The sequence below is a fragment of the Phyllostomus hastatus genome, unplaced genomic scaffold, assembly GCF_019186645.2.
Source record: "Phyllostomus hastatus isolate PE091 unplaced genomic scaffold, TTU_PhHast_1.1 phas_scaffold_93, whole genome shotgun sequence".
NCBI lineage: Eukaryota > Metazoa > Chordata > Mammalia > Chiroptera > Phyllostomidae > Phyllostomus > Phyllostomus hastatus.
Window position 1 is genome coordinate 21000736 of NW_025334042.1, and position 15744 is coordinate 21016479.

At 46.9% G+C, this 15744-nt stretch overlaps 1 protein-coding gene across 3 annotated transcripts in view; it reads left to right on the forward strand.

Annotated features, from left to right (window-relative positions):
• Positions 1–15744, forward strand: part of SLC11A2 (solute carrier family 11 member 2) — a 43396-nt gene that overhangs the window by 20372 nt on the left and 7280 nt on the right. For 2 of the 3 annotated variants that reach the window (XM_045829958.1, XM_045829959.1), the window contains exons 9-17: positions 1722–1877; positions 2531–2689; positions 3669–3755; positions 4660–4779; positions 4927–5076; positions 5878–5951; positions 7130–7283; positions 8878–8931; positions 14275–15501. In XM_045829958.1, coding sequence (XP_045685914.1) covers positions 1722–1877; positions 2531–2689; positions 3669–3755; positions 4660–4779; positions 4927–5076; positions 5878–5951; positions 7130–7283; positions 8878–8931; positions 14275–14349 — 1029 coding nt within the window. In that variant the 3' untranslated portion in view covers positions 14350–15501. Of the gene's footprint in view, positions 1–1721; positions 1878–2530; positions 2690–3668; positions 3756–4659; positions 4780–4926; positions 5077–5877; positions 5952–7129; positions 7284–8877; positions 8932–14274; positions 15502–15744 lie in introns of those variants that run through there. The other variant, XR_006784639.1, reaches the window with a different exon arrangement.

Sequence of the window (15744 nt, forward strand, 5' to 3'; positions counted from 1 at the left end):
TAAAACAAAAAAACAAACATTTTTTTGCCTTTATTATAAAAGAGAATAATGCTAGGGTGCTTTGATTGTACTGCCTGTGCTCAGAAAAAGCCAGTTGCTGCTTCTCCTTGTTAGTGGCCTGAGGTGACCTCTGAAAACAGTTCGCCATTCACTTGACCCAGAACTGTGCAAAATCATGCAGATAAGGAGGTTCAGATCTTTGAGTTCACTATAAGAACACCCGTGAAGCTGCCCTGGCTGTCAGGGGTTTGCAGATCAGAGACGCCATCGAGTGTCTGAAGGCTGTCACTTTACAGAAGCGATGTGTGCCGTTCCGTTGTGACAGCAGTGGAGTTGGTGTGTGTGTCCAGGCTAAGTGGGTTGGACACAGGGCCAGTGGCCCAGAAAGAGTGCTGACTTCTGGCTGCACGTGCTTAAAAATGAAGAGCTTAAGGGTTTAGGTGTAGAGTCTGTGGTCGCGGAGCACATCCGGGTGAACAAAGCTCCCAAGATGCGGCCCAGAACTGGCAGAGCCCGTGGGCGAATTCGCCCACACAGGAGCCCTCCCTGCCACACTGAGAGTTGCCTGCTGAGAAAGCAGGTTGTTCCTAAACCAGAAGGGGAGGTTGCACAGAAGCATAAGATATTCGGAAGAAACTGAAGAAACAAAAACTTAGGCCCTGGAAGTAAAGTCAGCATAAAATGAAAAATGTTAGTAAAAGTAAAAGCAAAAGCATGGGGAGGGGTGAAGAAAAGAAAGAAAAAGCCAATTAAGCCTTGGGCCAGTTTTGAAGGAATATTATCTATAGCAAAGACTAGTAGTGTCCAGGAAGATCTGCAGGGACTTCCGTGTCGAAAATGACTAAACTCTCTAGGACCTTCCAGACAACCCCCTAGTTCAAAATTGCCCATCTCGGCAACAGAGGAGCTTTGGAGAGGGTTAGAGAGGGTGTTACAGGGTGATCCTTGAATGTTAACTTAGAGGGGTCTGGTCTTGCTCATTCTGGTGTGTCCCAGCTGCAGCTTGAACTGTGCCTTTGTTGGAACTGTAGAGGGTACAGTGGCTGCTTCCTGCTTGTGCCCTCCCACACACACTCCGGGAATCAGCATCACTGTGTGCAGTAATGGCACCTTTCTGTGCCCAGTTTAACTGATTCTGTTTATTGGCCTGGCTAGACTTTTATCAATGTATCTAATCTACAGATTAGATTATAATAGATATAGATTAGATTATGGGGTAGTTTATACAGTTTGGTCTAAGGCTTTCAAGAGAAATGCTGAACCAGGGAAAAGTGTTTATGAATGAGTCAGCTTGTGCTAGAGGCAAACAGTGATACTTAGATGATTATAGGTGAGCAGGAGCGTAAGTGTGGGTAATTAAGAATTGACTATAGTCTTGGGTCTGTCTCATAGGAGTTATTGTGAGATTAATATTAATGAGGTCCTGAGCAGCCATTTTATATCTTTAGAATATTAATTGCATTCTCTCTATATCTATTTTGCATATCTAAAAGATGATGTAAAATATCCAGGTGCCCCGGTGTTGAATTCTCTGACCTTGGCAGCAGGCTCCTTGTGCTGCGTGGGTTTTGATGGTTCCTTATTCCTCACTATCGTCGGTGGTGGTTGAAGAATGCGGGGTTGTGAGGAAAGCAGGAGAGGGTGCTGGGTGTTTCCTAGCGCTGTTGCTCCCTCAGTGTTGGGCTCCAGTCAGGGCTAACCGTCGTTGTGTTGGTGTGCAGTACATCACAGTGAGGCCCAACCAGAGCGACGTCCTCAAGGGCATGTTCGTGCCGTCCTGTTCCGACTGTGGCACCCCACAGGTGCAGCAGGCCGTGGGCATCGTGGGAGCTGTCATCATGCCACACAACATGTACCTGCATTCTGCCTTAGTCAAGGTGAGTGAGGCCTTTGTCCCAGCGGCCTCCTGGGTAGGTCATGGGATGTGTGCCTTTAGTTGCACGGGACACATAACTTAGTTTATAACCATTACAGCCCCGAAGGAGCAAGGTATTTTTCCGTGGTTGGACATTTAGAAACTCCACACACTTGGACTCTGGTTTATGACCAGAGATAACTAACCCCCTGGAGAGAAACTGGATCTGAAGTTCTTCATAAAAGGTCTGAAAGTGCACCAAGTCTCTTGTGTTTTAATCTCAACACCCTGAGTGGCCCCAGGGAGGTCAGGAGTGAAGAGCCCAACCATCCTTCTACCAGTCAGTCCTACACAGTTGTTTGCTCGGAGATTTCAAAGACCTTTATACTTGAGGTTATACATTTCTTAGGGCAGGTTTTGTGGTTCTTCCAGCCACAATACCTGAGTGCTCAGTAGTCACTTCATTACTCCTGCCCATTTGAGGAATGTGTAATGCCATCCAGGGGTCATGACGTTCTCACTCAGTGAATGAGGATGTGAGTGGTTTCTCCCACATTTCATCGGGTCCATTGTTTGTCCTCTGAGTCTTTCATTGTCTCTAAACTCATGAAATATTACAAGGAAACTTGTTCCAAAAAGTAAAAAAAAAAATGACTGCTACTGTTATCTCTCCAGTCCAGACAGGTAAACCGAGCCAAAAAGGAGGAGGTCCGAGAAGCCAATAAGTACTTTTTCATCGAGTCCTGCATTGCTCTCTTTGTTTCCTTCATCATCAATGTCTTCGTCGTCTCAGTCTTTGCCGAAGCATTTTATTGGAAGACCAACCAGCAGGTGGTGAGTAGGCCAGGGTCCCCAGTAGTGGTGACCGTGAGCGTGAGCATACTGTGACGGCTGAAATGGGCTGGGAAATACGACAGTGACCGGAGCGCAGGGGAAAGAGATTGGGGCCTCCACCCTGGGCAGGGTGGGCAGTCTGGGGCCGACCCAGCCAGACCGTTTTCCCTGCTTTTGGCTGATAAGGGAGATCACTTAGATGAAAGATTGCCTCCTGCAGCCTCACGCCTGCTTGGCCCTTTGTTTCCTGTTTACCAGCTGCTGGCTTGCCATTCCTGCCTTTGGTGGTGAGGGCAGGTTGGGAGGAGTCAGCAGACAAAACAGAAACTGTTGCTGGGACAAACTGTGTTGTTTTTTACTTCTCTGTTTTCTCAGTTCCTGATTGCCGATCTAGTTTGTTTTTCTTTTTTTAACTTTTTAAAATGTTAAACAGAGGGAGAGGAACGCTGATTTGATTTGACAGAGGGAGAGGAACACTTGATTTGTTGTCCCACTTATTCATGCATTCATTGGTTGATTCTTGTATGTGCCAGACCAGGGATCGAACTCTCAGCCTTGGAGTATCAGGATGACACTCTGACCAACTGAGCTACCCGGCCAGGGCCTGTCTAGTTTCCATCACCACTTTGTTTCCCACCTATAGTGCCTCAGACTCCTGGTGCTGCTTTGACTAAGGACTCCCGACTCCCTATTCTGGTGTCCTCTCATCCTCAGAGCCTGACCAAGGGCTCTCTTATTTGAGATGACCCAGCAGTGCACACTGACGCAGTAAATAACTGTGATGACACAGGGCACAGAAAGATTGTGGAGGGGGGGTGCAAGTGGTACCTGCTGCCCGTCTTTGCCCATCACAGCCTGTGTCCAGTGTTTTACCTGCAGACCAAGTCTCAGGGATGACTTGTGAGTGACGTGTAGGAGACCTCTTTCCTGGTCCTTGCCTTGAAAATAAAAGTTGCCCTGAAACCGCTTTCTTTTCCAGATTGAAGTCTGCAGGAACAGCAGCAGTCCCCACACCCACCTCTTCCCCGACGACAACTCGACGCTGGCCGTGGACATCTACAAAGGGGTGAGCCTGTTCACACTGGTGTTCCTTGCCCTGGGCGATATCCTTCATGTAGTGTCTGGTCTTCTCTGTGGGTTCACTTCAGAGTTGAGTATGTCTTCTTTGGGGTGTCATTTATTTCAGAGGTCCAGATGCTAGACAAGCATTTTGGACTACATAGGAGGACTAGAGGATCAGCTAAACAAATGAATTGTTTCAGCAGTTCCCAAACTCGTGTTGATAGTACTGTGTTCTACAGGATGTTACTTGGGGTGATCATAGAAAGTATACCTGGTAAAGTGCTCTTCACTGGGGCCTCTCTTACATTCTGAACCTCCAAGAGTCAGTTATATGTGGCACTTCCCAAAATTATCTGACATTTTCACTCTGTTATCTTCTATTTTTTTTGAAGATTTTATTCATTTATTTTGAGAGAGAGGGGAAGAGGGAGAGAAAGAGAGGGAGAGAAACCCCAATTGCTTGCCATTCACCCGTACTCTGACCTAGGATGAACCCGCAACCCAGGCTGGTGCCCGGACTGGGAATCAACTGGCGGCCTTCCGTTTGTGGGACGGTGCCCGGCCCACCAAGCCACACTGGTCAGGCCTCCTGTTACCTTCTAAAGCAGTGTGTTAGTAACATAATTTGGAAAATGTAGTGTAGATTTTAAAAATATATATATATTTAAGCTATAGGTTGAAGATGAAGGCTTCAGGAGCCTGAAGTAAAAAAGGAACTAGGCTGAGGAACGAGGAACCATCCAACCAAGTTCAGGTTGAAAGCTTTTCAGATGAGGGTAGGACCCGAGGCGAGCTTCTGGGACAGTGTGCTGCACGTGGGAGCCAGGTGCCCAGCAGAGCAGGGAGCAGTGCAGTGCTGGGGGTCATCTGCGCATCTCACTGACGCACACTCTCCCGCGCCTCCCCAGGGTGTTGTCCTGGGCTGCTTCTTCGGGCCCGCTGCCCTCTACATCTGGGCGGTGGGCATCCTGGCCGCAGGGCAGAGCTCCACCATGACAGGAACCTACTCGGGCCAGTTCGTCATGGAGGTACGTGCCGTTCTGATTGGTAAAGACAAGAGGAAACTGCCCTTTTGTTCCTTATTGATCCCACGCTTCTCAGGTCTGCCCGAGCCCCTCCAAACCCTTTTAGTTTCTTGTTCCAGGCATTCATCCTGCCTCTGTGTTTTCTTCCAGGGATTCCTGAACCTAAGATGGTCACGCTTCGCCCGAGTGATTCTGACCCGCTCCATTGCCATTATCCCCACTCTGCTTGTTGCTGTTTTTCAAGATGTAGAACATCTCACGGGGATGAATGACTTCCTCAATGTCCTGCAGAGCTTACAGGTGCGGAGGGAGTGGGGAAAACTCGCATCGCATTTCGTCAGGAAGCACTGTGCATCGCCCTTAGGCTCTGTGCCTTGTGCCAGCTGCCGGGGAAAATCCAGAGGAAGAAGTATGGCCTCAGTCTGCAGTGAATGTACAACATGTGAAGTCCCTGGCATCTAAAACATCTCGGGGGTTTTTAAAAGCCTGTTGTATGGGAATTATAAGCTATAATTTATTTAGAACACAAAATTATTGTTCAAGCCAAGCAAATATTTTGTTTAAAGATTTTATTTATTTACTTTTAGAGAGAAGGGAAGGGAGGGAGAAAAACGTCAATGGGTGAGAGATATATCAGTCAGCTGCCTCTCAAACACCCCTATCCGGGGACCTGGCCCACAACCCAGGCATGTGCCCTGACTGGGAGTCAAACCAGAAACCCTTCGGTTCCCAGGCTGGCACTCAGTCCACTGAGCCACACCAGTCAGGGCAAGCCAAGCAAATATTAGATGACATGTAGGACACTCGAAGGTCCTAAGCAGGATAAGGCAAGGCAGGTACAAATGTTTGTAGAGACACATATGATCATAATTGATGCTAGTTTAATGGTAGCTGTACATGGTAGTGTAATGGTAATGGTAGCTGTAATGGTAGTGTAAACTAGATTTCAGTGTGATGCTTGAACATTTGGGATGATAGCATAATTTCTCATGGAGCAGATGAGGCAAGGTCTGTGTTTCCCTTTCACTAACAGTGCTGCTCTCTGGGGTGATAGAAGGCCCCCCAGTAGCCCCATCTGATCTTAGTTGTTTTTTTTTCCAGCTTCCCTTTGCTCTCATACCCATCCTCACCTTTACGAGCTTGCGGCCAGTAATGAGTGACTTTGCCAATGGAATGTGAGTGGACACCTCCCAGTTCCCCGAAGCTGTGGGGGGCAGGGGATCTTTATCAGACAGGCCAGTAAAGAGGGAGTCACACAGGGGTTTGCGAGGTAGGTGCTTGTGCTGCCCCCTCAATCTCTGGCTTAGAAAATGGAGACTGTGAATGGAGTGAGGGAAGGCAAGCCTGTTTTTTATTTGCTGGGGGAGAAAGTAGCTTTTAGGGCTTTAGCTCTTCATCTTCTACTGTGGAAGTGTAAAACATCTTAGTTCCACGTTAATGATCTGAATAAGAGAGGTTTGAACTTATACCTTTCATATACATCTGAAAAGGGTATGAGGGTAGTTGAAATGACTTCATGCATCTCTAGAGACTCATTACTTGTTCTGTTTTTAGGTTGCATTTCTAGGGGCTTAAGTAGAAGTTATCTGATAGCATTTTTTCCCTTTGTCCGTATCAGTGTCTAATTTGGGCTCATTTAACCACATCTGGGACATGTTAAGAACAATTTTTCAGTTCTTTTTATTCTTTATTTTGAAAGTACATTTATTAAAGCTGGGACAATGAAACAAGGAAGGGCTTAGGATGTAAGAAACACCAGGAGAGCCCAGGCGGGGCTGCCTTAGCTCCCTGGGGAGTCAGAGAAAAGAGGGCCTTGGAGACAGGTTCGGGGGGTGAGCCCAGGAGGAGCTGCTGCCCATGGCTCTGTGATTGCAAGTCTCGTGGGGTCGCTTAGATTTTGGCAGATGCACACCTGAGAGGGAAAAAGAGAGGGAGGCAAAGGCATGGGCATATTCCCAGGAAGGGGAGCATGCCTATCTGGAAACACTTCTTTTTCTTTCTTTCTTTCTTTCTTTCTATCTATCTATTTATCTATCTATCTATCTATCTGTTTGTTTTTTAGGGAGGGGAAAGGAGGGAGAAAGAGGGATAAAAACATTAATGTGTTTTGGGTGCACAAGGTTGCCTCTTGTGCGCCCCCTGCTGGGGACCTGGCCTGCAACCCAGGCATGTGCCCTTATCTAGGAATTGAACCAGCAGTTTGCAGGCTGGCGCTTAGTCCACTGGGCCACACCCATTCAGGGATGAGAATGCTTCTTACTCCTGTGCTGTGTTCCCCACAAGACACAGTATCTTTTGCTGTTTGTGGACAGGTTAGACTGTTCTGCCAGTGACTGTGCTGATTCTTTTACAGAGGCTGGAGGATTGCAGGCGGGATCTTGGTCCTTATCATCTGTTGCATCAACATGTACTTTGTCGTGACTTACGTCCAGGATCTAGGGCACATGCTATTGTATGTGGTGGCAGCTGTGATCAGTGTGGCCTATCTGAGCTTTGTGTTTTACTTGGTAAGTCCAATTGGGAGGGGGTGGGGGCATAGGCATCAGGGGTGGCAGAGGTGGGGCTGACATGCAGAAAGCACCCAGAAGAGCACATGACAGTCTGTCCCTAGGGTATCAAGGTAATTTACATGAAATTGTTAAATCAGCTATAGTTAAACCATATATATAGATAGTGTGTGTGTGTGTGTGTGTGTATATGGTGTATATTTATATGGTGTGTGTGTATATATATATGTGTGTAGGGTTAAACAATATTTTTAACCATAAAATTTGGTTCCTAAGAGCTATCATCTTTCTATTTCTGTCACTTCTGTCTTTTCCTAAAAGAGAGCGTAGGAACTAAAGGATGAGGAGCCGTGTGGGCAGGAGGGGCGGTGCGCGGCGGGGCTGCAGACGGGCTGCGCGGTGGGTCCCCGAGCTTTGCGGTGGGCCCATGTAGGTCCGCAGCCCTTCTCATTCTGCCACTGAACAGCTGTCTAGTAAGGAGATAAGCAGAAGTGGCAGTCTCACATTGAATTATTTTAGAGTTATCTAAAAAAAAAAAGGATGGTTATACAACCACATAGAAAAGGAATGCAGACTTAGGTATACCCATATAATCAAAAATGTTTAAAAATTCTGAATAATTATATAAAAATGGTAATAGTCCTTGTCTTAAGATGGTGGGATGATGGATATATTCTTTTATTTTCCAAATCTTCTGTAATATTCCTTATATTAATGAAAGATGGCTGTAGTAACAACGGGAAGTCCACCTTCCCGTTCTAGACAGGTTTCTCTGAAAAACACAAGGGTTGAGGAGCAGGGACAACCGAATTTATACCACATCTGCTGACGAGAGCGGTGGAGGGCGGGGGCCGGAAACCTGCCGCTGACCCCTGTGACACTCCCCTGGTCCCATGGTGCATCTGCCGCAGGCCGACCATGCAGCTGAGAACACCGCTTCGGCGGGTGTCGTGAAGCCCTGTCCTGCGCTGATACACCCCTTCCGCTCCCTAGGAAGCCTTGGGGACACTAGGATTGTGCTGACCCTGTAATCTCCCAGGAAACCCAAGTCACCGCATTATGTCCTTGACAGGAGCCATTTTTAAAATTCACTGTGGAAGTTAAGGGAATCCTCCCTTCATGCAAATTGGCGACGGAGGTGCCCAGTTGTCCTGACATCACTGAAGACCATTTTTAAGGCTGAGGGCTGATTCTAGAGTCGGTCACTGTTGTTGAGCTCCAGAATGTACTGACAGAGCAGCTTAGGGGAATGTTCAGTTGTATTAGCCTGTCACTCCTTCCCCTCATCGTGAGGAAGCGGGTAGGGCTAAAGAAAAGTGGTTTTCAGGGAACTCCAGTTCCAACGAAAGACACAAATTGCAAACACAATTGGTAGGAGCAGAGGGAGCTCGGTGTTGTGACCAGCACAGAAAAGCTTTGCTGAAGAAGGCAGGTGCCAGGGTGTTCTGAAGCGGCTGACGGGCTGGGAGGGTGACTTGGTGACAGAAGCTAGGCAGAGCTGGGTGTCCTGGTGGGGGAGCAGCTTTGCGTCTGAGCGGTGCAGTGCGAGCGGTCACGGTGGGCTCCTGGGTGACGGCTGTGTTTCATTTTCCAGATCTGGCAATGTTTGATTGCATTGGGCATGTCCTTCCTGGATTGTGGGCGCACGGTAAGCATCTCTAAAGTCCTGACCGAAGAAGCCACCGGTGACTATACTAAGTAAACACTGGATTGGCCCGTCTGATCCGCGTAGCCATCAGAGCCAGTGTGTTTCTATGGTTTACTGTGTGAACATAGCCAAGAGTATGTGCTGTTGCACAGACTGCGGGTAGGACTCAGCTGTTGGTTGTGGAAGACGCTATTCCACATGTGTTTGAAAGATGGAATTTTTTCTCTAACTGACCGCCTCACCTGGGAACTGGATTGGATGGGATCTTTGAAAAGCAGACAATTTGCTGCTGTCGTTCTAACACTAAACCCTTCGGGAGCTGCTGAGGAGCCAACTTATTTTATCCCTTTGAGAGTGAAACCTCTGAGTCTTAACTAGGCTATGCATTAAAAAAATGTGGAAAATGCAATGCATTTCATTATGAAAGTGCAGAGTGGGTAGGCAGATTTGTTTATTAAAGACAATGGATTATAAAAGGCTGAGAAATACTTATGCATACCCTTTCAATTATTTTAATTATAAAAAAATTAAATCTCCACTAGGGTGGTTCTATCCATACTAAATATAAAATTACGAGACTTCTACCTCTATAAGGTTCAGAATTCTTCAAATTTCTACTTTAAATTTCTCAGTGGGAGTTAAGAGGAGTAATAAAGCATAAAAGTGATAAATGGACAAATAGCAAAACCCACCTGTGGGTGGGGGTTTACCAATCACCTCTAAAATCACTTAGAAGATGTTCCTTAGAGACTGAATGCTTACCAGGATTTTCTTGGGAGCACCAACTTTAGTAACTTGTATGTCTGTACACAGCGCTTTCCTGACACTTAGTCTCAAGCATATCTAGTTGCAAAACCTTCACCTTCCTCCTCCAGGAGGGTGGTAGAAAAGATGGTAGCATTTATAAGCTGATGTTCTCATGACACTTCGGGGTAAGGAGAAAAGACCTGAAAGGAGGAGAAGAGCCACCTGTTATATTTGTAAAAGCCACCTCCTACAGAACCACCATGTTTCCTGAAGTTCGCCCAGAACGACTGGCAAGGCAGTCTCAGGAGCTGTGGACCTAATGGCTGCAGAGTTCTCTCAGCAAGGCTGTGCAGGGCTGCCTCGCCTCAGCCATTCCCTCAGAGGGGAAAACAGACCAGCTGGTGGAGTTCTGGCATCAGAGGAGAAGGGTCCCTTCAGCCCGAAGCTTCTGCTCTTCAGCCACCTGCAAGATTTTTACGTGTGGAGCCAGAGACTATGTGATTATCTCAGACCAAATCACATTTGTCTGATGGAGATTAATAATCAAGTCTTGTATAGCTGTTGACTCGGTGCAGAGAGTAATGGGAATGGCGTTGAGTAACTTCTCATTTGGGGTGGGCTTTCTCCTGGAGTCCTGGTGGACTGATGTTCTCTGTTCGTTTGAGCACTGGAAGGCATTATTGTGGATATTTTGCACACAAACATGCAGAGTGGACAGACTGTCTTCTGTAAGTCACTAAGGGTAAACTACCGATTCACTGACATACCTTTATTTAGCCACTCAAGTAATGTAGCACAGGCTCCTGAAAGACAGATTTCCCTGACCGCTCCTTCTCGTGTCCGCCCCCTCCCCCGGTGAAGATTTCGGAGGGTGACACCTTAAGTTGCAGTAGGTCTGGCTACAAGGTGAAGGCCAGTCTGACCCAAACATTCTCTGTAAAGACAGTACAGAAACATTTACCTTTGCTCTAAGTCTGGGTGGGCCCAGGCATTCCCAAAGTCACAAATATTTAGAAGCCCAGGTAAAAACTGCCAGTTTTCTCTTAAAAGTTGTACTTATGACTTGGAGTGATGGAAAATTCCTTCCCAGTGCAGGCATTCTATAATACTATGTGTGTAGTATTGCACAGTGTTAAAACCTCCCGTGCTGGATTACACTGGGCCCTCTCAGTCAGTGCACTGCAGCCGGCACTCTGGCTGCGATGAACGCCGTTCAGACCTCTCAGTCTCCTGGTGCCGTGCATGCGCTGTGCTTTGTCCGTGGCTTTGTGTGGGACGTGTAAGGACACGCAGTTGGACATCATACCATTGGTCCTTGCTCTCCAGAAATGTGACATGAAGTAACTGCTGCTGCAGCCTGCGAGGAATGCCCGGGGATGGGGCAGAGGTGTCGTCTGGCTCTTGTGAGGTCGCGCTAGTGGTTTTAGGAGTGGTTACAGCTGAGGTTTTAGTGACCATTTAACAATATGTAAACTTGGTTTGTAATTAAAAACATTTTTCTTTTTCCAGTTTGGCTTCCTGGGTATTTTTTTAACTTTAAAAATACTTTATTAATGAGGGTCTCAACAATTTTGAAACTAGAACGCCAGCTGCCAGCTGGAATGGCACACCAAGCCCATGCCGGCGTGTCCCCTTGTTGGGGGGACAGAGGGGTGAGTGGCCTCAGTCCCGGGAGGACCGATGGCATGCCAACACCCTCGTTCCCACTCACCCACTTAGTCAAATGGTGTTGCTGTTAGTGATGGTCACATCATCACCATGTTTGAACTTGAAAAAATGTGTTTTTCTGCCTTCTCTGCTCTAAACTGAACACTTTTCTCCCTGTAGTCTTATTTCACCATTGAGATGGGAATTGTATTGTCACCACTTAGTAAAAGCAAAGACAAGTGCAGGCACGTGACCTGGCCCTGTCACCAGATGCATGATGGGAAAGTCTGAGTCAAGCACTTCATTTGTCCCAAGAGTGTCACTAGGACTCCATTCCCCCTTTTTCTGTGCCAGGCTTTCCCTGTCTCACAGGAGCCGAGTACCTACGTGGCACCACAGAAGTAATCTGGGGATTTTGTTCTCTCCGTCCTACCCCATTTAGCTCTCTTCTTCCCCCCCGCCCTTTTTTAAAGATTTTATTTATTTAGAGAGAGGGAAAAGATAGGGAGAAATATCAGTGTGAGAGAAACACTGATTGGTTGCCTCTCATGCCTCCCCAACCTGGGACCTGGCCCACAACCCAGGCATGTGCCCTGACTGGGAATCCAACAGGCAACCTTTTTCTTTGCAGGATGACACCCAACATGCAGAACCACACTGGCCAGGGCTCTCTTGCTCTTCTTAATGGGGTTTTAGTTCCAGAACTAAAATAGGATGCAAAGTAATTAAAAGATCTCAATTTGAGATATTCCCTTTAGCTCCACCCTCTGGAACTCTTTCTGCTCCTTCACTGGATAGGACCAGTGAATCAAAATGTGTCCGTTTCTCTTGACACGTTCTGAATGTTTAAAGCGGCTCATGCATTACCATGTACCAGTCCCGGTCTAAGCACTCATGATCTCGTTTAATTCTTACAACAGAGGATCAACTTTGGTACAGACGAGGCAACGAAAAGGCCAAAAATAACTCCCAAATTATATCACTAATGGGCAACTGACATTTGAACTTGAACACCTTAACTGCAAGGCCCACGTTATCATTACCAAAACCATCCTATGTAATATATAGTACACGCTTCATGTGAGTTTCAGATACCAAGCTTTGGTGTTCAGCAGCCCCAGAAACATGAACATACAAAAGCGTTGGCTGGATATTCTGATTAGTGTTAAAATATGTTTCAGCTCAAGTTGCCAACTGGTAGGCCAATTTTGTTCGGCCTGCACTAAATTAAAAAAAAAAAAAGCTTTTTTGGCAGTCATAGAAAATAGGCAAGGCCCTCTGTGATCCTACCTCAGCAATAGCTAAGAACTAATAGTTTACTCATTTGCACCACCTCTCTTAGCCTCTGTCCATGCCACTTGGCACCATTTCTCAATGTCCCAGAGCAATGACGCACTTCTCTGGTGGAGGAGCTCTGTCTATTTAAAGTCACCTCGCTAATACGCTCTGGGGATCATGAGACTAACTGTGCAACCCTTGCTCACTCCGTAATGAGGAAGCCTGCCATCTTGGCTCACTTGAGAAAAGACTGCAGTGAATTGTCCATATATCTGGCAATGGCCCCGGGTAAGGAAAACCTGAGGTGGAAAGCCCTAAAATGAATAAGCCGAAGTGTAAAGAGCTGACTTTCTGTGCTGAGGCCAGTGGGACTCGTATTTCCAAGCCCGTTGTCTGGGAGTAGTTCTGTCTTGGGCCCCATCTGGACTCATCCTCATGCAGCCATCACCAGCCTGTGAGGGGTGGAGGACAATATGTAACATGCTAGAAATTATGTTTATTGAACACTAACACGAGAGAGCATGTTAATGTGCTTGGAGTTCGCAAGGGTAGCATTTACTTCCACTGTACAAGCAAGTAGGATAAGGCTCCAGAAGGACACATGACCTGCTGGAGGTCGTACAAAGGGGCCGAGTGGGGGCTTGAACTCAGCTCCAGTGCCTTTCCCACCACTCTGTAATGGGCATGTGTTCTTCCTACGAACTCAGTCTGTGTTCCAAGTTCATTCCCAGACTGCTGTGCCAAAGGGCCATGACATTCCCAAAGCCCTGGGTAATGACAGCAGGGCTGCAGTGAGACTCAGTGATTGTCCCACTGAGTGTATGCAGAGGAGAGAGAAAGAGCTAAGTACAGCTTCACAGATCCCAACACAAATCATCCGGATTCTGGTTTCCAGGAGCAGGGTCTGCTGTGTGTCTGAGAAGCAGCTGAGGCGATTCTAACTCAGACTGACAAACATTCGGGACCCAGGGGTCATCATCTCCCTCTCTTCCCACGTGCCATTTTATGTTTTTGGGTTTTTTTTTAAGATTTTATTATTTATTTATTTTTAGAGAGAAGGGAAGGGAGGGCGAAAAACATTGGTTGCCTCTTGCATGCCCCCAGCCAGGGTCCTGGCCTGTAACCAGGCATGTGCCCTGACCAGGAATTGAACCTTTGGGTTTACTGGACAATGCCCCATCCACTGAATCACACCAGTCAGGACTTTTTCTTTTCTTTCTTTCCTTTCTTTCTTTCTTTTCTTTTTCTTTTCCTTTTTTCTTTTAATGAAAGATTTTGCTCAGGTGCCAAAGGGTGATGGGGCCCAGGACTCGGATCATCTGAAATCTGATGCTAGCACACACAGCACTGAAGTACAAAGCAGTCCACGCATTTGCCCTTAATGTCCGGATCAGGTTACCCGTCCCGAGGCAAAGGGTGTTAGGAGAATGAAGTGCAAATGGTGCCAAGGGCACCTGGCACTGTCTCAACGCTGAGCTACTGCAGCTCCTAGCTACTCTGTGTGCCGTACACAGTGTGTCTGTGAGCCATCTCTTCTCTGAAAGAAACATCAGTGCAGCAGCACTGAATGAAGGCCTCTATCGATGTGCTATCTATAGATACTTAAGTGCCAGTTTAAATACCTAAGTACTTACGCATCAGTCTAACCCTTCTCCATCTTCTCGTCCGCAGTTCCTGGGACTGGCAGCTCAGCCTGAACTCTACCTCCTGAACACCATGGATGCCGACTCACTTGTGTCTAGATGACCGGCAGCCTGAGAGACTGTGTGCGAACCATTTTCTCTTAGTCCGTTTGTGCCCAGGGCCCTGTTAACATATCTCTGTTAGTTCAGAGGTGAGTCTTGTTCAATGTTCTGAACAAAAGGCAAAGATTTCCTCATGGGAAGGGTGTTAAAAGCTATCAGCTGTTCAGTGTAGGTCAGAGACCCGCCCACTCACGGCAGTCCTGCCACGGCCAGAGTCAGTCGATCGCCTGCGAGGGCCGCACCCCCTATGGGCTCGTGCCTCAGCTGCTGCGATTTAAAAAACATATATGTGTATGTACTCATGTAATCCTGAACGTGTCAGTTTGGGTCGATTTTAAGATGACAAAAATTGATAGGTCTTTTGTATTTTTAAACAACATCTCGCTCAGACAAATGAGATATTTGTTTTGTCTGGAGCGCAAGTGAAAAAAAAAAAGGGCCTCATGCTCTTCTTCAGCGGGAACTGGTCACACTGACTTCCCCCGTCAAGTGGTGCTCGCCGACGGCCGGTCGCATTTCAGTCAGCTTTCCCCAGACCCTCAGGAACTACCGGTACTAGCACATGATTTCTACAGAAAACATTTCTTACATTTAGCAATCATATTTAATCCTAGTTACCAGTGTGCTTTACAATTGTTATCCTCTGTCGCTTTTCTTGAATTTTTTTGAGATATGATGGTATTTTCCAAAGAGCTTAATCCCTGGTAACAAGATCCAGAAACTAAACTTGAAGCAACAATCAGTTCCCAGGCTTCGTCGGGTGAGGCAGCCCATTCTAGCATTCGGCGGGGTCAGGCGTGAAAAGAAGAAACGCCTAGTATTTAACTGTGTAAGCCCCAACAGAACATAATGGAGGGATTCGTTTTCTTTTCTTCCCGCTTTTCCCATTAGCACTCCAACATCATTTCTAGGTTCAAAGCATATTTCTAGGAGTGGCTTATATTTCTAACGTCCTAGAGAATGCTAAGCGTTTTATTTCAAGGTATTTATACCAAGTAATAGTATGAAATTAGAACCAGGCTGGTACTTGGAAGATTAGCCCACCTGTCACCAACTGCCTGCCTCCATGTGGGTTATAGAGTTTTTGAGCCCCCTTCTTAACCAGGATTGTTTTTCTATACATTTTTTACAATAAAAATTTAATATTTAAAAATGGAGAGTTTTTGCATGACTACCTGGTAAGTCAGAAGATTGTTGGCTCTGTGTTCGCGTTCGTGCGTGGAAGTGCAGTCAGCCGGGGCCGACGGCAGCTGTCCGTTTCTAACGGAGTACTTCAGGGTGGGCGCTCCTCCACGCTTTCCTTCCCGCTCCAGAGCCATGGAGTTTGTGTGACTCGGGGCATCGTTTTCTTCTTTCAGCATAAAAATGAAATATCTGACCTGTCTGCCTTATTTTA